A 26,319-nucleotide genomic window follows, 5' to 3' on the forward strand; every position below is an offset into this window, starting at 1 on the left:
TTAAGCCGTAAGAACAGTTCTGTGAGTAACAGGATAGTGTATGGAAAGTGTCTTTCAATACAACAAGTCGTACTATAATTTATTTGTTTTATACCGGTCCATATCAAATAACAATATCAAACATTTCTGGAGGGTAAAACACTTTTCGGATGAGCAGTAATTGCAATGTGATTCTGCCCTCTAGTGTTAGAGAAGGCAGAATCACGTCACATTCTGCCCTCTAGTGTTAGTGTTATGGTAAAACACCGAAACGTCTTTCAGCGATACAGAATTATGGTAAGTAATGCACTTTAAACAATTACAGAACAATGCTACTGTTTTACAGCATTATGTTGTCTAAACATGCACTTCACAAGAAAAACAGGGGACGTGTTGTCTTGGAGTAAAGTCCAAATGTGTAGCCTGTGGTGGGTTGATACACGCTACACGCTAGCCCAGGTACACAGACTTCTCCAGACCATCTTCGGCTCTGGTGTACTCTAGGTGAGACCCGAAGTAATGGCTTTCATAGGACTGGCTTTTGCGTACGTATTCAAGGTAATCTGGAGTCCCTGGGCAGACGACATTGTCGGCTAGCAGAACGGTGCCCTTCCGAAGAAGACCACACTCCTGGGAAGGGAAGAGTTAAGAAAGCGCAGAGAGGCGGTACAGAGCACCTCAGTGAGACAAACTAACAAAAAACAGAGTTCACTCAGTATCAAGCTGGCACGGAATGATGAAATGTAGTTATCGGAAAACTGGCATTACCTCTAGCAGTTTGATGTCAGGCAGGTAGAGCTCTTTCCAGTGATCCAGAAAAACAAAGTCAAATGATTCAATCCCAAAGTGCTCTCTCAAGTGTGGGATCCAGTCGCCGGAAGCTCCTTCAACCACCTGCACCTGGTGACGGGGCAAAGGTAACCTTTTAACCCCTTACACAACACATATATGCAGTTATACATATATTCATATATGCATTCATATATGGATATACATACAGAAAACATACAGACATCACTTGCCCTTTTTACTAAAACAGGCGATGCATGAAAGCGCTCACATGGAACTTTGTGCAGAGAACAAGTTAGAACAAGTTAGTTAGTTAACATCTGAGTAGAGTTAACTTCTGAATACACAGTAGGTGTGTGTAACTGTGCTTTCATACCATGTCTTCAAGCCCTGCCCAGGCAATCACCTGGCGGGCAACTGCAGCGTAGTTCGGGTTAAACTCCAGTGTGATGAGGTGGCCACCAGGGGGCAGCAGACGGGCAATGCGCACCGTGGAGTAGCCACAGTACGTACCCAGTTCCAGTGCCGTCTGAGGACTCACCTCACTCACCACTGAGTCCAAGATAAAGCCTAGAAGAGTTCACACACACACACACACACACACACACACACACACACACACACACACACACACACATATACACAAATAAATGCACGCGCACACACACACACACACACACACATATACACAAATAAATGCACGCGCACACACACACACACACACACACACACACATACATATACACAAATAAATGCACGCGCACACACACACACACACACATATACACAAATAAATGCACGCGCACACACACACACACACACACACATACATATACACAAATAAATGCACGCGCACACACACACACACACACACATATACACAAATAAATGCACGCGCACACACACACACACACACACACACACACACATATACACGAATAAATGCACGCGCACACACACACACACACACACACATACACAAATAAATGCACGCGCACACACACACACACACACACATACACAAATAAATGCACGCGCACACACACACATATACACAAATAAATGCACACACACACACACACATATACACAAATAAATGCACGCACACACACACACACACACACACACATACACAAATAAATGCACGCGCACACACACACATATACACAAATAAATGCACACACACACACACACACATGCACAAATCTGCATATACACACACACACACACATACACACACACACACACACAAACACGCATACACACACACACACACACACACACAAACACGCATGCGCACACACGCACGCACGCACACACGAACACACACACACACACACACACACACAAACATACACAAACACACGCACGCACGCACATACACTCACACACACATGTACGCATGCACTCACGCACGCACACACACACACACACACACACAAATACTTATACAGCCTGAATACCGTGATGATGTAAAAGTGGGTAAACCGGCTGGCCGTGTGGGTTCTGCACAGACCTTTCTCATCACCCACGTTCATGGCCCACTCCTGGTGCCTGCAGAAATGGTCGATGGCTGCGATCACGCTCTCCGAGTCTCCTCTGGTAGCTCTCTCCTGCACTGCTCTCAGTAGCCGCTACAATGAAAACAAGTAACTCACCAGGTTGGAAGGGAGTTTACTCTCAAATATAATTAATATATTTGTTTAATGTTATTAAAAATTAAAACCGACACTGGTCAGCACTGTCATGTTGTGTCTGTGTGTGTTTGACTCACCTGTGGCCGCGTTGTCCCAGTGAAGGCATCCAGACATCTTTCCACAATGACATCGTGCCATAGCAGTGCTAGACTGCCGTTGAACTGCACTACAGCTGGTATGAACCAGGACCACAGAGCATAGAGCGCCCCCAAGAGGCCTGCACATGACAGCAGCAGCAGCCACATATTGGACTAACAGGGAGAGAAAAACAGGGAGAATGTCAGAGAGACAGACAGAGTGTGTGTGTGAGTGAGAGAGAGAGAAAGAGAGAGAGAGTGCACCAATAGCAGATCATAAAGTCCAACCCCATCACCTCAGCATCAAGACAAATGATGTGTCAGGAACCATGCAGGAACCAAGTTAAACTGCGGTTTACTTTTTCTGGATCTGGTATAGTCATAAGAACCATAAGAGCACTAGTTATGGCTCGGTAAAATCTAACTATGTTAAAACCGAGCAAACAAACGTAGGTATCACGTTTTGAATGCTACCGTTTTTAACGTCAGGTCATTAGCTAACAAAGCTTCCACAAAAGGGCATCTGGATGAAGTCTAGAATTTAGATAACATCTTTCTGACTGAAACCTGGATCAGCAGTGATGACAATGTCACTTGTTATGAACTGGCTCCAGATCAGTAGTGATTTCTCAGCGTTTTGAGCACTAATGAAAGAGGTAGCATGTGGCATCTTCCATTGGACCTAGGGGGAGGGGCCAGTAGTGACAGGGGAGAGTAGCACAGAGGGGACTCCCAGAATTCTGTGCGGCTCTCCACAGACTGTATATTTAGTTAAGTTAAATGTTTAATGTGTTGTTCTGAACAGTTTATATGTGTCTGTCGGTTTAGTTAACCAACGTCTTTCCATTTTTGTTATATAGAAAGTGTGAGCTAACTCTACCCTGCTCACCTGGGAACTTTACTCTGCTCAGCTGTAAGTGGCCATCCAGCATCAAGGCTGGACTGCGGGCATTACTGTGATACAACCACACCCAGTGCTGAAGGAGAAAGCACTACAGCTGTTTACACACCTGCTGCAGTACAATGACCCAACGACACAGGCCACTGCACAGTGAGGTGTCTGGCGGGTACCGGCGGCTTTAACGATCAGCGGTTATTCACAGAGAGCCAGCCAGCATCGTGAGCCCGAGCTAGAAAGAGCCGGGTGCTAAGGGAGAGTTGGGGCTTGCGCTCGGGTATGATGTCCTCGCAGTGGCCAGGACCGTGCTTGGTCTCAAGAAGGAAACACTGGGCTTACAAAGTACAAGGGAAGCTGACCATGGTGGGGGAGTACAGGCAGAGAGTAGGGACGTCCATGCAGAGAGAGACCATACAATCAGAGAGAGACCACATAGACAGAGAGAGATCATATAATCAGAGAGAGAGAGCATATAGACAAGGGGGAGATCATACAATCAGAGAGAGACCATATAGACAGCGAGAGATCATATAATCAGAGAGAGAGAGCATATAGACAAGGGGGAGATCATATAATCAGAGAGAGCTCATATAATCAGAGAGAGATCATATAATCAGAGAGAGACCATTTAGAGAGAGAGAGAGAGAGAGAGATCATACAATTAGAGAGAGACCACATAGACAGAGAGAGATCATATAATCAGAGAGAGAGAGAGCATATAGACAGAGAGAGCTCATACAATCAGAGAGACCATATAGACAGAGAGAGCTCATACAATCAGAGAGAGAGAGACCATATAGACAGAGAGAGAGATCATATAATCAGAGAGAGACCATATAGACAGAGAGATCATACAATCAGAGAGAGCCCATATAATCAGAGAGATCATATAATCAGAGAGAGACCATTTAGAGAGAGAGAGATCATACAATCAGAGAGAGACCATATAGACAGAAAGAGATCATATAATCAGAGAGACCATATAGACAGAGATCATATAATCAGAGAGAGAGACCATATAGACAGAAAGAGATCATACAATCAGAGAGAGAGACCATATAGACAGAGAGAGATCATATAATCAGAGAGAGCTCATATAATCAGAGAGAGATCATATAATCAGAGAGAGACCATTTAGAGAGAGAGAGAGAGATCATACAATTAGAGAGAGACCACATAGACAGAGAGAGATCATATAATCAGAGAGAGAGAGAGCATATAGACAGAGAGAGCTCATACAATCAGAGAGAGAGACCATATAGACAGAGAGAGCTCATACAATCAGAGAGAGAGACCATATAGACAGAGAGAGAGAGATCATATAATCAGAGAGAGACCATATAGACAGAGAGATCATACAATCAGAGAGAGCCCATATAATCAGAGAGAGATCATATAATCAGAGAGAGACCATTTAGAGAGAGAGAGATCATACAATCAGAGAGACCATATAGACAGAAAGAGATCATATAATCAGAGAGACCATATAGACAGAGATCATATAATCAGAGAGAGAGAGACCATATAGACAGAGAGAGATCATACAATCAGAGAGAGAGACCATATAGACAGAGAGAGATCATATAATCAGAGAGAGACCATATAGACAGAGAGAGATCATACAATCAGAGAGAGACCATATAGACAGAGAGAGATCATATAATCAGAGAGAGACCATATAGACAGAGAGAGATCATATAATCAGAGAGACCATATAGACAGAGAGAGATCATATAATCAGAGAGAGATTTACATTTAAATTTATAGCATTTGGCAGAGGCTCTTATCTAGTCCTTGACAATAGCCAGTGAACTAGACCTCATTAACCTCAATGGTTAATACCTGCAGGACCAAAACAAGTTTCTAAGAAAGAGAACCACAGTTCTGTGTTCCACCAAAGAACCTTCCCTGCCAATCTACATCACACAACCATCAGAGCATTGTTAGTGGGTTTGATCACGGAGAATTTCCATAATCATTTCTGCTTTGTCCCCTGGAGAAAGCTTCCATGCTCCTCATATCCAGAGACCATTCCACAATCCACACTCCACTGACTGATGACCACTTTACATTACATTTATGGCATTTAGCTGACGCTTTTATCCAAAGCCACTTACAATTTTGACTGAGTACAACTTGAGGGTTACGGGCCTTGCTCAAGGACCCAGCAATGGCAACGTGGCAGTGGTGGAGCTTGAACCGGCAACCCTCTGTTTACTTCTGAGCTACCACCGCCAGTGCAGTGCACAGATCACCAAACAGTGTTACAAATTTCCAGCATGCCAACCTACCAGTAACACCAGAGACTGACAGGCAGAGTGAAAGAGGAACAGAGTGGTTTTGAATATGTGTCTTTTTCAATATTCACGGACGAAACCACCAGCTTTAAGTTCTTTTTTTTAAAAAGTAAACCTTGGCGTCGTTGATTCTATCGCAAACGCATTCCAAAAAAACGCTAGTGGCTCCACACATGCACAACTGTGCTGGCGTGAACTGTGTCACACGCCAGAGGCTGTGGATTCATAATGAAACATGCGCTCATGGAAATGAGCCTTCCTAGCCACCAAGCTGCTTTCATCTCAGCGCTTGTGCCTCCATTATTCTCTCCTAATGAGATGGGTGCTTACTGTTCTGCAAGCCCCCTTTTTTGCAGCCAGGCCCCTCTGAGTCGGCCAATCACAGACGGCCGTACCAGATGCCTTGGTTTAGTCTTGTGCTCTCCTTTAAAGAAGTGAGCTTATAGCGTCTAGAGGCCTGCAGTGACAGGCAGGCCCCGGTCCCTCGTGAACCACCAATGGCAGAAGAAAGGAGGTGTTAATGTCCCACCCTCAAGTTGGGATTTAGAAGTTGCATGGCAACAGGCCTTTGGCTCAGAGCCGCGAGGGAGAAAGCGTGGGTCTCCCCTGGAAGGGAGGCCATGAAGACTGACGTGTGCTCTTTCTGTGAGCACAGACACAGACAGACACACACACACACACACACAAACACAGAAAGACACACACACACACACACACACAGCGGCTCAACACTGACCTCAGCCACTAAGCATATTATTGCACAGGTCTGTGGAATACTCAGTTCTGATTGGTCAGTCAAAGTGTTCCAAGGTCTTTTCATTCTGAATAACAGAGCACTGGTACAGGCAACATTAGTTACATATCTCTCTGAGAGACTATATTGCTCATAATTGGCTTATAAAATACATTCAAAACAATCTTTTAGTGTCGGTTTGTTCATTTCTTTGATAAATAGCTCTGTACGGCTTATGGTAAATACAAACTCACCACATTCTTACTAGAAATAGCTACCTTGCAGCTGCACACGCTAAGCACTTTATTAGGTGGTTTGTAGTAACGCACATCGTATGGGTGTTCACTACCACGTGGTATCCATGCACAACAATGCACAGCTCAAAGCCCTTAATCTTTCTTCAGTGGTCCATTTCTCGTCACGGGGTGTCTGCTGATCCGGTTCGATTTCATCAAAGGCTTTTGTGGTGGTTGTTGCGCTGGAATAAGTGTGTCAGGTAGAAAAACATCACTGGAAGGTGTTTAGGTCAGCATCACCTGTAGGTCTCCACCTGAGAACCGGAGCCCGGTTGTAGAACAGGGAGTACATTCTGTCCCTGGGTACAGATGGGCACTAGTCTGCATCTCCACACTTTCCAGGTGCTCCTACCGCAAGCGCATTTCTAATGAATTGTGTGGAGAGTGTATTGGCAGTAGTTTGATGTGAAATATTAATGATCTTATCATTGCAGGGCACGCTGACACTGTGTTGCAAATGGAAGCAGACGGGACCTTGAACTGTGCTGAAAGCAGGATGAGTCAGAGTGTCAGAGCACACACACAGTGTTAATGTGCAAAGGGCAATGATGTGCAGAGGATGGCAACATGCTACCATGGTCAAGAGCAGGGCTGACCAGTAGAAACACACCACACCACACTTCTTAACAAACCAAGATTAATCCCGAATTCCACAGATTTGAGTATTTGCTCTGAACTCTGGCACAGAGCCACATTGCGAACAGACACTTCCACAGACAAGGCAAACGCAAGCTCAGCGACACGAGAACAACATAAAGAACTGAAGAATGTGTTGACGTTCGTAGCATTCCAGTTTCTAGCATTCACATAAGTTTAGCTCATGGGAAATGTCTGTTTAGATGTCTGTTTATCTTATAAAATAGTCTAGAGCTACTACTTAGTAAATATGTAAGAAAACACTACATTACAAATGTAGAAGAAAAGGCACAAAACCCACTCACCGTTACCTGATAGCTGATCCCTTCCTTACTTTGTAAATTTAGTTTGCCTTAAGCCTAATATCTCACTGGTCACAGGCAAACGCATTCCCATCAATCCCCCTCCTTTCGCTCTGCCTCTCTCTCTCTCTCTCTCTCTCTCTCTCTCTCTCTCTCTGGCTCTCTATCTCTCCTCCCTCTGTTATTGCTTTAATGAAAAGGAATAACTGTGCAACGTTAGATCAGACTGCACACACTCTCTTACTAGCACACACTTGCACACACACACGCACGCACCATATACATTCAGCACAAAAGCTGCCAATGTGAACTGTGATAGTACTATAGAACTGGAACTCAGGAACTCAGACACTCACATAGGGTTTCCAGCAACACGGTTCGTAAACATTCCCAGTTTCTAATCCACCTAAAGCCTCTCTGTGCACAGTCAGCTCTAAATGATAAAAACACGTGTGGCATTTTACTGAGCAATTAACTAAGAACATATACTTAATCCAGGATAATAAATTAACTAAACCCATGTACTTAATCCAGATTATTTTTTAAAGGTCAGATGTTGTAGAATGCTATAATTTAACTCTTACTTGGATTCACTTTGATTGAGCCGTGTTGCCTTTCCCTCCAGTACTTCTCTCCAGTCTGAGCCTGAACACACTTGGGATTTACGGGCTCTTAGCACGGCTGGCATCTCTCGGAAGTCTCATTCCTCCCACCAGTCATAATCCATACAGCTTTACAACCCTTCAGGTTCCTGCAAAACTATCCAAAAAAATATCAGGCTGTTGAGGTCACATGGTTTAGATCAGATGTGGTTAGTCCATTGCACTGCTCTAATTCCATCAGTTGCCTGTCCGTTGTGATGTATTAACTCTCAGGGATATGCTTTGATAAGAAGTTTTGTGCTCGGCTATACTGGATTACCACTCAGCACAGAAGAACAGTACACACAGCTTCAGGAGGCGTGAAGACCGCTATGTAAAGACGGTGAAGTTAATTACCCACACAGACAACCTGCGTAACATATCGACGTATCCTCTGACTCCAGTGGAGATTTTGGTGGTGTTTGCTGTGACTCTGGTGTAGATCTGGTGGTGTTTGCTGTGACTCTGGTGTAGATCTGGTGGTGTTTGCTGTGACTCTGGTGTAGATCTGGTGGTGTTTGCTGTGACTCCAGTGGAGATTTTGGTGGTGTTTGCTGTGACTCTGGTGTAGATCTGGTGGTGTTTGCTGTGACTCTGGTGTAGATCTGGTGGTGTTTGCTGTGACTCTGGTGTAGATCTGGTGGTGTTTGCTGTGACTCTGTCAGACAGTGCAGGTCATCTTGACTCTCACCCAGAGTGAGATATTCCACACAGTTGTCATTATGTTCCTTGCATTTGTTAAAACTTAAGTGCTGTGGATCAGAACAGAGCCACTTTTACTAACCAGTACATTCATTTGCAGAGTATAACACTGAGAGCACCCTGATGATATCACTTATACCACTGTCATCACTGACATCAATCAAGTAATGATGACACTTCAGTGGTACAGACTGTGTGTAACACTTTAGCATTAATTACAGTTCAGTAGTACAGGATATGTGAGGTGCTTCAATAATTATTACACTTCAGCTGTGCAGACTGTGTGAAAAGGTTCAACAGTGATGACAGTTCAGTAGTGCAGGCTGTGTGATCAAGTTCAGTAGTGATGACAGTTTAGTAGTGCAGGCTTTGTGACCAGGTTCAGTAGTGATGACAGTTCAGTAGTGATTACAGTTTGGAGTTTTCCAGCTGGACTGTAATGTTCTAAAGGAAGGATTGTGGCAGAGTAGACGTGGGACCAGGGGTAAGAAACGGTTCAGGTGCCTGTTGGTTTTGGTATTGAGTGCCTTAACGCATTTTCTTCTGAAAGAATGATCCGATTGTTGAGTATGTGAATGTCCCCAGGGCCTTTCCCCCACCCTGACGTACCTGCTTCATTTGTGCAGGTGCAAGTCTAAGGCGTTTGCTGACCAGGGCTCCTGTGGCTCCCCCTGCTGGTGGAAATTCAGATTCTCTGGCTCCACCTGCTGGCTGGAGTGCATGTTGGGGAAACAGCTTACATCTGCACACAAACGAGACTATGTTCATAAAAGAGCTATGTGTTACATTAAGTAAACACAACCTTGGATATAAATAAAGAAGCACTGATTATTACATAACTGGATTTGCGCATGCAGCTACTAATAACCTGAGCACTGTTAGCAAAGTGGTTATTGGAAATACAGTAATAAATACTGGACAATGTAAAATATCAGTGCATTAGAAATCAACATGGAAACCAGTACAAGGCAGCTGATATAATAGAAGCATTGCAGAGGTACACCAGGAGAGGGATGTGCTATGAGTGATATGATGCATCTTAGTTGAGGTGCTGGAGGGGTCAGAGATCTCTCGGGGTCATCCAGTCTCCACAGGAACACACTCTGCTTATACACCTGTGTACAACTCCTTTGTGTGTAGGTAATCAAATCCTCTTAAAAGCAATAACATAGATCTTCACCAAAGCATTTTAATTGCACTGGGAGAGATTTTTGCCCACAAAGACAAAAAAAAAAAAAAAAAAGGTGAATGAGGGTGTCATGTGTGCACTGGACTCACCTGTGTAAGAGTGACTCACATACCAGCACCATAATGTCATGTAACCAATAACAGCATCAGGGCAGGTCAGACATGGGAATTTGTTGGGCAGGCCATACTGTGTGTTGATCCAGGTGTGAGCACTGGGAGGGACACAGACATACAACATACGTACAACATCGACCCACTTTAAAAACATCAAAAATGATTCAGGTCACTTTAAAAGCTAAAAAATTGAGCTCAGGTCAGTTTCAGATCCAGAATGCCTCTGCGTTAGACACTCCCTCAGTGGATGGAACAGATAGCAGAGACACGACTGGTTCTTCACTGATCTCAGAGCAGCTGTCAGTGCTGCTCAAGCAGAGCCAGGCTAATGGTATACAATGTTTTGGCAACAGTCCAGGTGACAAATGATGATCCGAGCTGATGAAACCGAGCAGCCGAAAGAACCATAACTACAATAATTATCCTCAAACATGCTGATACACACACTAGGGGTTATTTGCCTCATGCAGTCTTTAGCAGCTTCCAAGCCGCAAAACACTTCTTTCTGTACAAGAGCCGTTAAGTGGAGAAGTGGCTGCAGTCAAGATTCCTAATTCCTAGACTAAAAGTCTAGGTTGCAGCTACTGGATATCCATGGATGCAATTTGCCACCTGAGAATTAAAGACAGGATACGTTGAGACCAGCCAATCAATGAGAGAGCTTTGGGAGACATGAGGATTACGTCTTCATTATAAATGGGTGTGGCATATTGTCACATCATAAATCATATCCACTGTGAGCTAAGGAGAGAAAAATGTGTTTGTGCAAAAGCCAGTGAGTGAGTGACCAACAGAGAGAAAGAGAGAGAGAGAGAGAGAGAGAGACTATGAAATTAAGCTTCCAGCAGTTCAAGGGGAGGGTCTCCAACTGTAAATGCTGTTGTTATGACAATAATTTAGCTCATGCAATTATGATTGAGTGGTTTCTTGCCAGTTACAACTAAAGGGATCGTAATGTCAAAAATAATGCAAGCATACATCAGTCTGCGTCACAGAACGACCGGCTCAAAAGCTGATGCAGTCTGCTTTGTGCATTCATATATTCATGCAGGGCACCTCGTCAATGCACAAAGGACAGTCTATTTTTAACCAGATATCAATGCCTGAAATGTGAACCGAACCCAAATAACGCCAGCATCAATAGTGACTTTGGCAGAACTACTTTGGCAGAAGACTGTGTGTGAAATACTGAGAACAGAAGTGTAGGCCTATAAAAATGTGCACTGTGCAGTATTTAAATATGGATTTGGTGTAATTATGAGACAAAGACATGTCCAGGCATGTGTTCAACACAATAAACGTTAAACCCTTCTGCTAGAGTCAAAGGATACCATCAAACTTAAGCCCCATCACAGACCGGAGTCAGTACAGATACAAGTGAGGTTTGTGTTTGTCTGTTTTGTATATATTAAGATAAATATGAAGAGATATTAGGGTTTAGCACTTATATACATGGTTATTACAGAGTCTTATTGGGTCTTTGGACTGCGTTTGTGATTGGAGGAAGCAGGTCTCGGTGATTCAGGCAGCAGGGGGAGGTTCGCTCCTGGAAGGCAGTGCGTGGAGGTTCGCTCCTGGAAGGCAGTACGTGGAGGTTTGCTCCTGGAAGGCAATGCGTGGAGGTTCGCTCCTGGAAGGCAGTACGTGGAGGTTTGCTCCTGGAAGGCAGTGCGTGGAGGTTCGCTCCTGGAAGGCAGTACGTGGAGGTTTGCTCCTGGAAGGCAGTGCGTGGAGGTTCGCTCCTGGAAGGCAGTACGTGGAGGTTCGCTCCTGGAAGGCAGTGCGTGGAGGTTCGCTCCTGGAAGGCAGTGCGTGGAGGTGCTGGCTGGAGATGTTCTGAGTGGTTTGAGGCGGGCCGTACTTGTGACTCAGGGGATCTGAGATACGGACAGGACTGGTCCACTGCTTTCAGGTAGCTTGAGGCTGGTCCATTTTTTGTCTTTGTAGGCAAGCATCAGGCTTCTAAATTTGACGCAGGCAACTTAACTACAGTTGTGGCCAAAAGTTTTGAGACTAGCACAAATTTGGGTTTTCATGAAGTTTGATGCTTCAGTTTTTATGGTGGCAATTTGCATTAACACTAGATTGTGAAGTGTGATCAGATGAATTGCAATTAATTGCAAAGTCAGTCCTTGCAATGAAAATTAACTGAGGTCATGAGAGGTCATGTGACATCCCTGGGCAGACTCCTGCCACCACACTGGCTACTATGTCGCCCCCTGGTGGAGGACACCAACATTATACACAAACGCTGCCATTGCTGGCACATGACTAGACTTCAATTCATTAGCACACAGCAGAAGAACGACAGTCAGACATGCCAGGCACCTTTGCCATTTAGGGCTGGCAGTGTTAAGAAGAGGAGTCCAGGGTTTTGAAGATGTACCAGGTTGTAAGAGGTGTAAGAGGTGTGTGTGTGAGAGAGAGAGAGAGAGAGAGAGAGAGAGAGAGAGAGAGAGAGAGAGAGAGAGAGACAGAGACGGATGCTAACCTCCAGCTGGCTCTGTACTTGTCTGAGGCATTGGACAGCGACGAGCCCATGGGACAGTGAGTGACCACAGGCTGTCCGCCGAAATGGATGGCCATGCCTGGCATCTGCTGCCATGTGGACGGAATGAGGATCTGCTGTGTGCCGCAGGCCATCCCTGCTATACGCGTGTACACACGCACACACACACAAAACAAACAGGGCAAAATGTACTCATTAACCAAACCCTTCAGACGATATGAAAAAATCCGTTTTGAATCAGACTTTGTTTCTGAACACCTGCAGTTCTATGTGAAATTTGGGTCAGGGGAGACACACGATACACTGGTGCCTCGTGACTGATAAATGCACGTGCAACATGGAGACAGGCACTCGCGTTATTCCGGCTGCTCTGTGGCTGTTGTATGGTGAAAATGTGTCCAGCAAGCTCAGAGGAAATCATGCACACATCCGCAGCTGCAAACGCAACCAGGAAAAGAGGCTGGAGGCAGCTGCAATCGCATACGCCCGTGAACGGTATTAATCTGGCCGTCGGACAGCTTGACGAAACGCGAAAAGCGATCCACATCACTGACCGCCAGAGAAAGAGAAGTTGTGTATATTGTGAATATTGTGCTGGTTGGCCCGCCTGGCTGTGCTGACCGAGGTGGTTACTGAACTTAACAGTGAGGTTGGCAATACAGTACAGTACATGTGCATGACTGAAATGTAGACGCATGTAATATATTTGTGATTATACGGCTATTCATATTCTCATGGCTAGCTAAATAGATTGCAATTTTGTCGTGGTCCTCAATGCATGGCATGGTGTTTATTCATTGGCATACAAAATGACGCCTTTTCACATTGTGGAACTACAAATATATATTTTTTTCTTATGCGTAGTAATGACGTATAAAGTTTGTCTTACCGGATTGTCGACAGCGGGCAGGAGGATCTGTATTCTTAGTATCTTTCCCCATCTAGCGGTCATGAGCGGTTAGTCTTGAATTGATTTCGATCGTGTAATACTTTGGATATAAATGTTTAAATTTTCTAGTACAGAACAAGACAAAGTATAGTCAACCAGTTCTAACCTTTTGAGAAAAACTAACTTCAAAGTACGTGAGTCGGTTTACTTAAATTGAACCAATCGGATCACGGTTCATTTACATAACATCAATGCTTTGAGTGCTTTAGATATAAGGACATCATTCAAATTGTTTATTACTTTTCATTTATAGATATAAGGACACAAAAACAGTTCATATACTGGATGAATAATGGCTAAGCAAGGTTCATTATCTTACCATAAGAGCAGGGTGATACTGACCCGCAACATCATCTTGCAGGTGTTTGATGGTATGAGTTGAGATCATCTTTGTTAAAAACAAAAAAAAACAACAACAAAAGTTTATGCAGTGTGTAAATTTGTCACACCAAGGCACAAGGGGTGAATCTGATATACCTCTCTTCCATCATCAACTATTCATTGAGTCCTCCAGTGGCGGTCGTACAACTAAAGAAACACGTCAGTTGTACCCCTGCACCAAGCCTGAGACCCCTATGCCCCTGGCACAATTGCCCAGGAATGTGGGCATCTACCTGGACTATGAGGAGGGGCAGCTGTCTTTCCCACATATCTACACATTTATCGGAAACCTCCGGAAGAAGCTGTATCCCCTCTTTGCACAGCTGGACAGACATGCTCATGACACTGTACTCATCAAAAGCAGCACCAGAGATGCACTGAGATATAAAAATTGCAGACTTACCATTTATCAGTCAAACAATTCAAAAATATCCATGTTTTAACAGTTTGACCGTGGCCACAACACAAACAGTCTGGTGGAAATTCTACAAGATAAACTCCACACTCACACAAACTATTCATTCACCTATTTGGAACAATCCAGACTTTACCATGAACAAAAATATTAAACTTTACATCATGGATAGAAAAAGGTATTACATATTTAAACATATTTATCATAAGACTTATTTCATGCCACACCCACAACTAGCCCCAAAATACGGTATAGAAAGCACCCAGTTCCTACAATACCATCAGTGAAGATCACCTATGTGTTCAAAAATCAGATCAGATACCTACATCCATATCAGAATTTATAAACCTTCCTAATACTAAAAACTATTATCTAAGATATACAAAATAATAATGAAATCAAATTGCATAATTACTCTCCCATCGAGACAATGGGAGGAAGATTTATTACTAGCCCCCGACGCCACAGTTTGGATTAAAATGTGTAATAATAATTACCACATGACAGCAACACTAACCTACAATGCATTCAGTACAAAACAATACAAAGATTACATTATACTACTCAATGAATGTTTAAAATTGGTTTCACAAGCTCAGCAATCTGTACATACTTTACTCCAAACACAGCTGACGATTACATTCACATCGTGTGGCAGAGCACACCTATCAAGCAATTTTGGCAATAAGTCATCACACACATGTCCCATGATTTAAATAACCCTATCCATCCAACACCATATATATATATATATATATATATATATAACATTATTAATTGCAAATACAAACATACTCATGAATTGGAAAACAAAAAATAATATTAGTGTCACCGAATGGAAAAATCTATTGATAGACTACATATCAATGGAAAAAATCTCAGAATGAATCAATAAGAACCACTAACCTAGACTGGACGCCTTTGATACAAAGTTTACAGAGCTAATCCATAAATGATAAATATCCCACTCTAGTACGTGTACATATACAGTGCACTCGCACATAGCCTCTCTCTCTCTCACACACACACACACGCACTCACACACACACACACGCACACGCACACACGCACTCACACACACACTCTCACACACACACACACACACACACACACACACACACACACACACACACACACACACACACACACACACACACACACATTCCCGTAATGGTGCAGGTGGCTAATACTTAAAATATTCTATCTGTATTTCCCGTTTGTCTGTTTCGTCTCTGTTCGTCTTATTTTTCCTCTCTCCCCTATTCCCGTTTCCCCCACGTTATTTATGTCTGTTCATACGTTTTATACAACCGATATAGTTGGACACAGTGAGAAGTTAGAAATACATAATGAACAAATAATAAAGTTCTAAAGGTCCTCCGATGGGCGGAAATCAATTGATATATTTATTTCTCCAGATTACTAACTCGGAGAGAAAAAGACGTCCTTTTACAAATCGCACCTCGTTGTGGAACTCTACTAAGGTTTACAATCCAGGCGATTATGTTTAACCTCAAAGAACATAGGCCTGCTCCAAGGCAAACTGATTTCATCCCATTAATGAACTTTAATGCGATGTTTTTTGCCGAGCATTAGGCTAAAGAAAATGAATGTTGCTGCGTTTATCAAACTAAAAGTATTTATTCTGAGCCATGCGGTAAATGATCCAGTGTGAGCAGCATATGGACGATTTTTGGAAAATGCTTTGACTAGGTAATATTTTGAAATATAAGGCGTTGTTAAAGCCTCTCATTCACGCTATTAACGTTATAAGTTAAAATAATTGAATAATTCATAAATAAATAAATAGCGTTTGGATAATATTTAAAAAGAAACATTTACGTAAAAGAACTCTTACGTAACAACCAAGTTGTCATGTATTTGTATTCAAAAGCTAAAGTGTTGCTTTGATCGCTTTGGTCGGTCGACACTTGCCTGGCTCTGTTGAATTTCTGTTTCAAAGTGTTTTATAAGTCGTGCAGTTAGATCATTTGGTTAAATCATTTACGATTTTATTTTGTTCATTTTCTACTTTCGACTACGATTTCCAGAAAGGTTGACCGACGATACTCACGAAAATGAATCCAAGTGCTCCAAGTTCGCCGATGACTTCGTTGTACGTGGGTGACCTTCATCCAGACGTTACCGAGGCCATGCTATTCGAGAAATTGAGCCCTGCTGGCATAATTGTCTCCATCCGAGTTTGCAGGGACATGATATGCGTATGTGAACTTTCAGCAGCCGGTGGATGCTGAGCGTGCTTTGGACACTATGAACGTTAACGTCATCAAAGGCAGGCCTGTGCGCATTATGTGGTCCCAGAGAGACCCCTCTCTGAGGAAGAGCGCAGTTGGCAACATCTTCATCAAGAACCTGGACAAGACTATTGACAGCGGAGCCCTTTACGACACATTCTCCAACTTTGGAAACATCCTTTCCTGCAAGGTGGCGTGTGATGAGAACGGCTCTAAGGGCTACGGCTTTGTGCACTTTGAGACCTGCGAGGCTGGATGAGATGAACGGGAAGGAGTTGAATGGGAAGCAGCTGTATGTGGCTCGTGCCCAGAAGAAAGGCGAGAGGCAGACAGAGCTCAAACCCAAGTTTGAGCAGATGAAGCAGGACGGCACGACTCGCTACCAGGGAGTGAACCTGTACGTTAAAAACCTAGACGACAGTCTGGACGACGAGCGTCTGCGTAAAGAGTTCTCTCTATTCGGGACAATCACGAGTGCCAAGGTGATGACGGAGGGCGGCCGCTCCAAAGGGTTCGGCTTTGTGTGTTTCTCCTCGCCGGAGGAGGCCACCGAGGCAATGAAGGGGATGAACGGGTGCATTGTAGGCACCAAGCTGCTGTACGTGGCCCTGGCGCAGCGCAAGGAGGAGCGGCAGGCCCACCTCACCCACCAGTACATGCAGCGCATGGCCAGCGTGAGTGCCGTGTGCAACCCAGTGCTCAACCCCTACCAGCCCGCCCCGCCCTCTGGCTATTTCATGGTGGCCATTCCACAGGCTCAGAACTGGGCTGCTTGCTACCCGAGCGGGCAACTGGCACAGCTCCACCCCAGCACACCCTGGGCTACGCACAGCATACAGCCACAGCATTTCCAATACATGCCGAGTACCATCAGGCCCGCTGCAGACCAATCTCTGGGCCAGGAACCTCTCACTGCCTCCGTGCTGGATCTGGAACCTCCGCAGGAGCAGAAGCAGATGTTGGGTGATCGATGGTCTGTTTCCCGTGATCCAGAACATGCACCCCAACCTTGCAGGGACGGGTTTGCTCCTGGACATCGACAACTCGGAGCTTCTGCTTATGCTGGAGTCTCCTGAGTCTCATTGAAACATTGAAACTGAAAAAATAAAAACGCATTAAATATTGAAATATTTTTGCCTGGTCCAGACTCCAGTTTCAGGCCTTGATTACAGTAAACTAAAACAAGATGTAAAAAGGCTAAATGATTGAGACGTGTACAGTCGGTCACTCCTTTCTTTTTGTTCCTCTTACTGTTCGAATGCTCAGAATGTCAGTTTTTGCAGTTGACAGCTGAGCATTAGGCATGTGTATCTGATTGTATTAATAATACAATTGAGGATTCATTGCCGTTCAGGGACCCAGCAGTGGTACCTTGGCAGTGGTAGGGCTTGAACTAGCAACATTCTGATTACTAGTCAAGTAACCTCTGACTAGTATTGTTATGATTAATATTATTAATATATCTTACACTGAGGTTTGCTGAAGCCTACCCAGGATCCTTTGCAGCAGCCTGCCATATGCACAAATCATTACGAAAGGACACAGAATCTCTAAACTCCCTTATGTTTTATGTTATTAGTTTGTCTAATTCAATGTTAAAGCACTTTCCCCTGTAAACACTCTTTTTATGACCTCATTTCACCGTTTCATGACTTTATGCCACAAACCAACCAACTATTCTTTTATACAACTCTTTTCAAACACTTTAACCATTGTGGGTAACTACACTATTATACACTTATAATTCTTGTTATGCTATTTATTTTATTGGTACTGTCGATACATCGATGTTAGGAGAAATACCTCATGACTACTTTAAATGAATCCTTAAAATGACACCTATTCCATTTACTAATGCTAAGCTTGCTACAGTCTGAACTTATAGCAAGTCAAGAGGAGTCTCATGCAGTTTCTGTATTTTCTATAATTGCATAATATATGGATGGTTTTAAACTCAATAACATACGCACTTGCAAAATATGTGTATATAAAGGAACAAAAATAAATGAACATAACCACATACCTAAACATCATCTGGTACCATCACCCCATCAACCCTCAATGCAGTATGAGGATGGTCAGATTGTTGTATTTACTAATAGTTACCACTAGTATTAAAATAACAAGAAGCCCAAACCGTTCGACTATGTCCTCTTAAACAAACCTGTGATTTTTTTAATATTTGGAACACATCCTGCTGTAGAATAAAACAATCAGGAAATACAGTTGAGTTGGCCCATACAGCCCTCACATCAGTGTGATTTCCATTAATGATGGGTTATGGCTCTGGGTATGGAACAATGTTATATTGTTCAATAAACTTTTCACAGGATGCATATTTTTCATTGTTTTAGCAAACTTTTCGCTACCTCTATACAGCAAACACCATAATCGACAAGGTTTACATTCATTTTAGTCAGTAGAATTAAAGGGAAGAGGCCATATAAAAGGCTGGGATCTACGTTTAGCGGACTCGGCACTGTGTTACTAGATATTGCCCACATTCCAGTAAATTTATTAAGTCCTCTTTCAACAGAAAATAAAGATGCAGAATCAATTGAAGAGAGTAGTAGGTCCATTATTTATTTTGAGCTCAGCGTTACATACAAACGAGGCATACTCCAGAATATGTCTAATAAACACACAAGGAACACACATTTTTATCCAGTTTTCAGAACTGATTGCCACACCTTCTCTACATACTGGTGTTTGAAATCTCCACCACTGTGTTCAAGCATACATTATTCAATATATGCAAATTGAGATCTATCATTGTACAAATTGAAGCTTGACCCCAGTATATCCTATTGGAAGATTTTCCTGTTTTTTTTTTGTTGTTGTTGTTTTTTTGTTTTTAACAAAGATGATCTCAACTCATACCATCAAACACGTGCAAGATTATGTTGCAGGTCAGTATCACCCTGCTCTTATGGTAAGATAATGAACCTTGCTTAGCCACAGAACTCTCGAAGAGGCTTTCACGTCTTTTAAAAGCCGGGATCTTTCCCAATACTTAGGAAGCTATTTCTCACGGGAACACTCCAGAGTCATCTGCCGTATACTTCCACAGAGGCCTTGAAACCACCTGCATCAGAGCCTCTGCTCTGCACTTACAGACCCGAAAAGGCCTTAAGATACCCCAGAAACATTATTCCTCTTTATGCTTTCAAACACAGTCTTGCACCACTCTGCACCTGTTGCAGAGAGCTTCAGAGCCTTTTATAATTAGGTCACAGATCGGCTCATGAAAATACCTTTACCCCAAAACATTTTATTACCTCAGGTGGAACAGTGTGTATAGGCCTAGACCTCTTTAGATGTAACTTAGAACCGCCGGTGACCTCTGTATGCGTTTCTTTGGTTGTACAAGCTCCACTGGAGGACTCGATTAATAGTTGATGATGGAAGAGGAGTATATCAGATTCACCCCTTCTGCCTCCATGTGACAAATTAACACACTGCATAAACTTTTAGGAACAAATCAGTCTTTTAACAAATGGTAAACATACTCTAGAAAATATTATCTTGTAACAATTCATTGAGTATATGAACTGTTTTTGTGTCCTTATATCTATAAATGAAAAGTAATAAAACATTATAGATGATAGATAAATAAATTACATAAAATGTATAAAAGTTCACAAATAAGAAAGTACCTGAGTCTGCACTTTTCTCCACAGATTCAAGAAACTCGTGAAAGTTGGAAGCTATAGAAACACATAGTACAGAATTCTAGACTGACTGAGGTGTGAGCAGAAAGATCGCTATGATGTCCTTATATCTAAAGCACTCAAAGCATTGATGTTATGTAAATAAACTGTGATCCGATTGGTTGAATCTAAGTAAATAGATTCACCTACTTTGAAGCTAAAGTTTTTCTCAAAAGGTTAGAACTGGTTGACTATAGTTTGCCGTGTTCTGTAATAGAAAATGTAAACATTTATATCTAAAATATTGCACGACAGAAATCAATTCAAGACTAACCTCTAATGACCGCTAGATGGGGGAAGATATTAAGTAATAAATGAGTCCAGATCCTCCTGCCCGACAATACGGTGCGACTCTGTTTTTACGTCATTACTACGCTGCAGGAAAAAGACCGCCATATTTGTAGCTCCACAATGTGAAAAGGCGTCATTTTCTATGCAAACGAATGAATAAACACCATGCCATGCCTTGCTGTATCCCCTCTTTGCACCGCTGGACAGACACACTCATGACACTGTACTCATCAAAAGCAGCACCAGAGACGCACCGAGTCATATCCCGCTATACACCTCTCAGGCCAGCTTGTTTGCACATTTTGTCATAAAACTTAAAATGTCATTTGTTGCCATTATATATAAAATTACCTATTTAAAAATATAAATAAATCAAAAAGTACTTGTGGCTAGAGAAACACGTGGCTAATTACCTACAATAAATAATGTCAGTGATGTTTGGGGAAGGTGTTTCAAACGTGCCCAGACTCTTGAGAAGCACCTAAACGCTCACAAGGGTGTCCGCTTGCCATAGTGCTGCAAATACTGCAGGAAGGGCTTTGGTGAAACAGGCCACATGGAGGAGCAGAAGACAATCCACACAATTGAAGAACCCCGTAGCTGCCCAGTATGTCAGAATCCACACGGGGGAAGAACCCTGTAGCTGCCCAGTATGTCAGAAGCAATTTGTGCAGGTGGGTAATGAACCACAGTTGTACCCATTCGTATGCTGGGAGCAAAACAGTTGAAGACTTGAACAGTATGTTAACAATCAGTTAAAATTACTGTTGGTAACAAGAAAACAATGGCTAATATGTTTCTTCACAGCTATGTCATTGGTTGATCTATTTTTGTCAGATTTAGTGCTTGTTTGGGCAAGTGTGTTAAAGTCTTCCTTTGTTTTTGGTTTTGTTCCTTTTCATATAGTTGTTTATTCCTTTTTGTCTAGTGATGTCCATTATCCATTTAAAATCTGTCAAATTAAACAAATGTGAAACAAATTCCATAGTATTCAGATTTGATTGCAAAAGACACCAACCACTCCCCGTATTTTGAATTTTGCATATACAGTATATGTGCAGTTCCAGCCTAGTCCATTGATCCAAAATGTGGCCCAGATGTATCTGTTGACTGCAAATTTTAATGATTTCTGTGCTCTGCAGCAAAGAAGCGTTTGGTTACTATCTGATGGATTAAAATAGGTTTGTTGGTAGCAAAGACATCACTGAAGTGTACAGAGCAAAGGTACTTCAGGACCAGGATGGGTAAGTAGCAGCTTGATCAGTGGAATCTTCTGTGAGACGTAACAGGACGTAGGTCTTAAATGTAATGTTAGATCAAGTGAAAAACTTTAGTGGATTGAAATACAGATAAATAAATCCACTAAAAGTGCACCTGCATCATTGGTTAAAAAGTTGTTCTGCTAGTTGTCTGATTTTGTTCCAGTAATCTAATGTTTCCTGTGGACTAGGTGGTTCAAGATTATATTGGTGTTTGCTTTATTTCTGTGATCTTTTTAACCATAGTCTGCTTGTTTATACTGTCTACCAAATGCAATACTGAGTAGTGAAACACTGACACAATCCCTTTTGGCGTCAGACATTTGTAATAATTTCAATAATCTACAGTTGTAAATCAAGAGGGCAGCACCATTTTAAAGTCTAGTTTCCTTTCTCTGTCTCACTTTCTGGAATTTTTCCGTCTGTGTTTTTATTAAAGTTAAAAATGGAAAGGGTATTAAAACTCTCTTTCACTGACATCTCTTCCACTGAACTTGTAGAGAAAGTGATGATATGAAGATGATTATGTTTATCGCTTTCACTCAGAGATCATTGTCTGAGGGTCATGTTGTACAGTTCACGATGCCCCAGGTTGCAATCAGGAGGTTTAACAGTGATGTGCCACACAGTTGTCTGTGGTGTTCTATATGATCATCGCAGAACATCACACATAACTGGTCAAATTGTATCTCCAGTAGTATATTTGTGTATTATACTATATATTAGCAGCATAACTTTATGATGCAATTAAAAACATTCCCCATCCCCCTGAATACCAATCATATTACATATCTGGGTATTAAATTCTCTTCCGAGTTGTCTGTTATTCAAAATAAATAGTCATCCAATTATTAAAACAATAAGCGACGAACTTCATTGATGGACAAATTTGCCCCTTATGCTCTTTGGACAAACTGCAATAATTAAAATGAGAATATTACCTAAACGAAATTGTTTGTTTTCAATTATTCCAGCGCCACCAACCTGTCTAAAATCTTTGGACAACATCATAACTTGATTCTACTGGAAAAATAAATCACATAGAATCAAACTCACAACATTACAGAACTATAGTTGATTATTGCAAATCAACTACAATATGGAATAAAATGGATAAAACCTAGTATATCATACAGAATATGGATAGACATAGAACAAACATTATGCAAAGATCTAAAAGTCAGACTTACCATTTATCAGTCAAATCAATTAAAGAACATTCATGATCAACAATTTGTGGGTGGCCCTGATACTAACAGCCTGGTGGAAATTCCACAAGATATCAAACTCCACACTAACATAAACATAACACTGCTTTCATGTCACTTCCACAAGTAGCCCAAACATAAGATATAGAAAGCAGGTAAGAGCAACTATCAGTTCAGAGACATTAAACTCACCTGCATCCATATCAGTATTATAAACATTCCTAATACAAAAAAACTATCACATAAGATATACAAAATAATAATGAAATCAAATCGCATAATTACTCTCCCATCGAGACAATGGGAGGAAGATTTATTACTAGCCCCCGACGCCACAGTTTGGATTAAAATGTGTAATAATAATTACCACATGACAGCAACATTAACCTACAATGCATTCAGTACAAAATAATACATAGATTACATTATACTACACATTGGATGTTTAAAATTGGTTTCACAATCTCAGCAATCTGTACATACTTTACTCCAAACACAGCTGACGATTACATTCACATCGTGTGGCAGAGCACACCTATCAAGCAATTTTGGCAATAAGTCATCACACACATGTCCCATGATTTAAATAACCCTATCCATCCAACACCATCTTTATGTCTTCTAGGAGACAACCAATGTGACAATAGAAAAAAAACCAGGATAATATATAACATTAATAATTGCAAAAAAAAATTTAAAAATACATATAAATCGGAAAATAAAAAATAACATTATTGTCACCCACTGGAAAAATCTATTACTATAGACTATATATCTATGGAAAAATTCTGAATACTACTCAATAACAGAATAACATTAGTCTAGACTGGACGCCTTTGATAAAAACCATACAGAGACAATCCATAAACGAGAAATATCCCACTTTAGTACGTATACATATACAGTCAGAGATACATGCACTCGCACATAACCACACACACACGCACACGCACACGCACACACACACACACACACACACACTATTTGGGGACTTTATTTCAATATAGTTTGTTGACAGTTTTGTAATGAGGGAAATGGAACATAATTGTATTCGGTCATTGGAAAAGTGAATATGTCCTATTTGTTTAGTTTGTTTGTGTAACTACTGTGAGTGAGCACAGATAAGTTCCAGTGTTTAGCCTACGTGTGTTCTGGAGTTTAAAACGTGAACAAAGTAAGTACAGGCACAACAGGCCAACAATCATTTTACAAGATGCTTTCTATTTGTAATCCTTTAGACTACAGTGTTGGAGGCATACTAATTTCTTTTTTGTTTTTTAATTTCCAAACAGCCACACAATGTATTGTGTACATTTAGTTTCTGTGTACTGCAGGCATACGTGTATGAGTACAGCCTAAAGTTTAAAAAAGAGAAATACGTATATTTTCAATGGATGTACCTGGTTTCCTCTTACTCTGAGATATATATATATAAAAGGAATGACCCACTAGGGCCTCAAATATTCACGGTTGACATATATATTGTAATTAGGCTACTATGGATATTTGTATTTCATATAGCTACAGCACCTGTACTTCACACACATGTAGTAATCTGATCTAGAAAGTTGCCAGTCCTTTTAAAATGTTAGGTTTATAGTATAATAGTTTAATTAAACAGACAAAACATTAATCACAATTATTTGCATGACAATTAATGTCACTGAGAGTTGTAGTTCTTTTTACACACACACACCTATTAAAACTTCTTGACCATTTCTTATTGATGGTCACTGACCTATAGGATCAATAGAGTAGTACAACCAGATAACCTTTAATGTGTTGCTCTCTGCAGCGCATTTTAGAATTGAGAGTGTGTTCTATTGCAGTGTGTTCTGTTCTTAAAAGGGTGAAAAGAGAAACTGGATGAAGCTTTGATTGACATGCCGGTCAAGGAGTCGCATCTAATATGGTTAAATTAATTCAGAAGAAGTGCAGCATAATGCAATTTTAAAATTTTATTATCAACATCATCGACATCAATATCAGTATAAAAATGTGGGTTCTTTGTTTGATTCTTAGACATTCTCCAGATGGTGCATCAATAATGCTTGTTAACGTTAACCTGCAATAAAGAACAGGACCAGCTATTCTCTTCTACTAATTCTGAAGTATGCATCTTTATTTTACATTTGAATGTTTAACAGCTGATTGTGGATTTAGGAGCAACAGCCTCCCAGGGCGAGGCCTTCACTGAAGGCATGACCACGGCCAGTGACATGGGCAGGTCGGCTGTGCTCTCCATGAAGTTGTGCAGGCGCTTGGGGCTAAGCGGGCCGGACGTGGAAGAGTCCGAGTCCTGAACGGTCCTGCAGCTGATGACATTCACCCACTGGATCGTGCTGCAGCTGGGAGGTAGGGCTAAGGAAGGGGAAAAAGGATCAAATCACAAGATGAGCAAGATGAGATCACAGCGAGGGCACCTGATTTTTTTTTTTTTTAAATCAAAGGTTTGTTTAAGAGGACATAGTCGAACGGTTTGGGCTTCTTGTTATTTTAATACTAGTGGTAACTATTAGTTATACAACAACCTGACCATCCTTATACTGCATTGAGGGGTGATGAGGTGATGGTACCAGATGATGTTTAGGTATGTGGTTATGTTCATTTATTTTTGTTCCTTTATATACACGTATTTTGCAAGTGCGTATGTTATTGCGTTTAAAACCATCCATATATTATGCAATTATAGAAAATACAGAAACTGCATGAGACTTCTCTTGATTTGCTAGAAGTTCAGACTGTAGTAAGCTTAGCATTAGTAAATGGAATAGATGTCATTTTAAGGATTCATTTAAAGTATTCATGAGGTATTTCTCCTAACATCGATGTATTGACAGTACCAATAAGATAAATAGCATAAGAAGAATTATAGGTGTATAATAGTGTAGTTACCCACAATGGTTAAAGTGTTTGAAAAGAGTTGTATAAAAGAATAGTTGGTTGGTTCGTGGCATAAAGTCATGAAACGGTGAAATGAGGTCATAAAAAGA

General features: G+C 41.7%; 1 protein-coding gene and 1 pseudogene across 4 annotated transcripts; one reads left to right on the top strand and one right to left on the bottom strand.

The window, feature by feature from the left end:
* Positions 1-52: 52 nt before the first annotated feature.
* On the bottom strand, positions 53-8,423 carry comtb (catechol-O-methyltransferase b). 3 transcript variants are annotated; one of them, XM_027003134.3, is made up of 6 exons: positions 8,289-8,423; positions 2,543-2,716; positions 2,285-2,402; positions 1,145-1,338; positions 748-879; positions 53-609 (listed from the first exon to the last, which is right to left on the bottom strand). In XM_027003134.3, the coding sequence occupies exons 2-6, from the start codon at positions 2,708-2,710 to the stop codon at positions 430-432; spliced, it is 792 nt and encodes a 263-aa protein (XP_026858935.2). In that variant the 5' UTR covers positions 2,711-2,716; positions 8,289-8,423; the 3' UTR covers positions 53-429. The 3 variants fall into 3 exon arrangements, with proteins under 3 accessions (XP_026858935.2, XP_026858934.2, XP_081561390.1); XM_027003133.3 differs by lacking the exon at positions 8,289-8,423 and adding an exon at positions 7,708-7,851; XM_081705264.1 differs by lacking the exon at positions 8,289-8,423 and adding an exon at positions 7,007-7,656.
* Positions 8,424-8,576: 153 nt separating this feature from the next.
* On the top strand, positions 8,577-17,944 carry LOC118240389 (polyadenylate-binding protein 1A pseudogene; annotated as a pseudogene). Its single transcript, XR_014119443.1, has 2 exons — positions 8,577-8,688; positions 16,655-17,944. The product of XR_014119443.1 is annotated as a polyadenylate-binding protein 1A pseudogene (transcript).
* The last annotated feature ends 8,375 nt before the right edge of the window (positions 17,945-26,319 follow it).

Source organism: Electrophorus electricus, chromosome 22 (genome assembly GCF_041902795.1).
Source record: "Electrophorus electricus isolate QZ-2024a chromosome 22, ASM4190279v1, whole genome shotgun sequence".
In the NCBI taxonomy this organism is placed as follows: Eukaryota; Metazoa; Chordata; class Actinopteri; order Gymnotiformes; family Gymnotidae; genus Electrophorus; species Electrophorus electricus.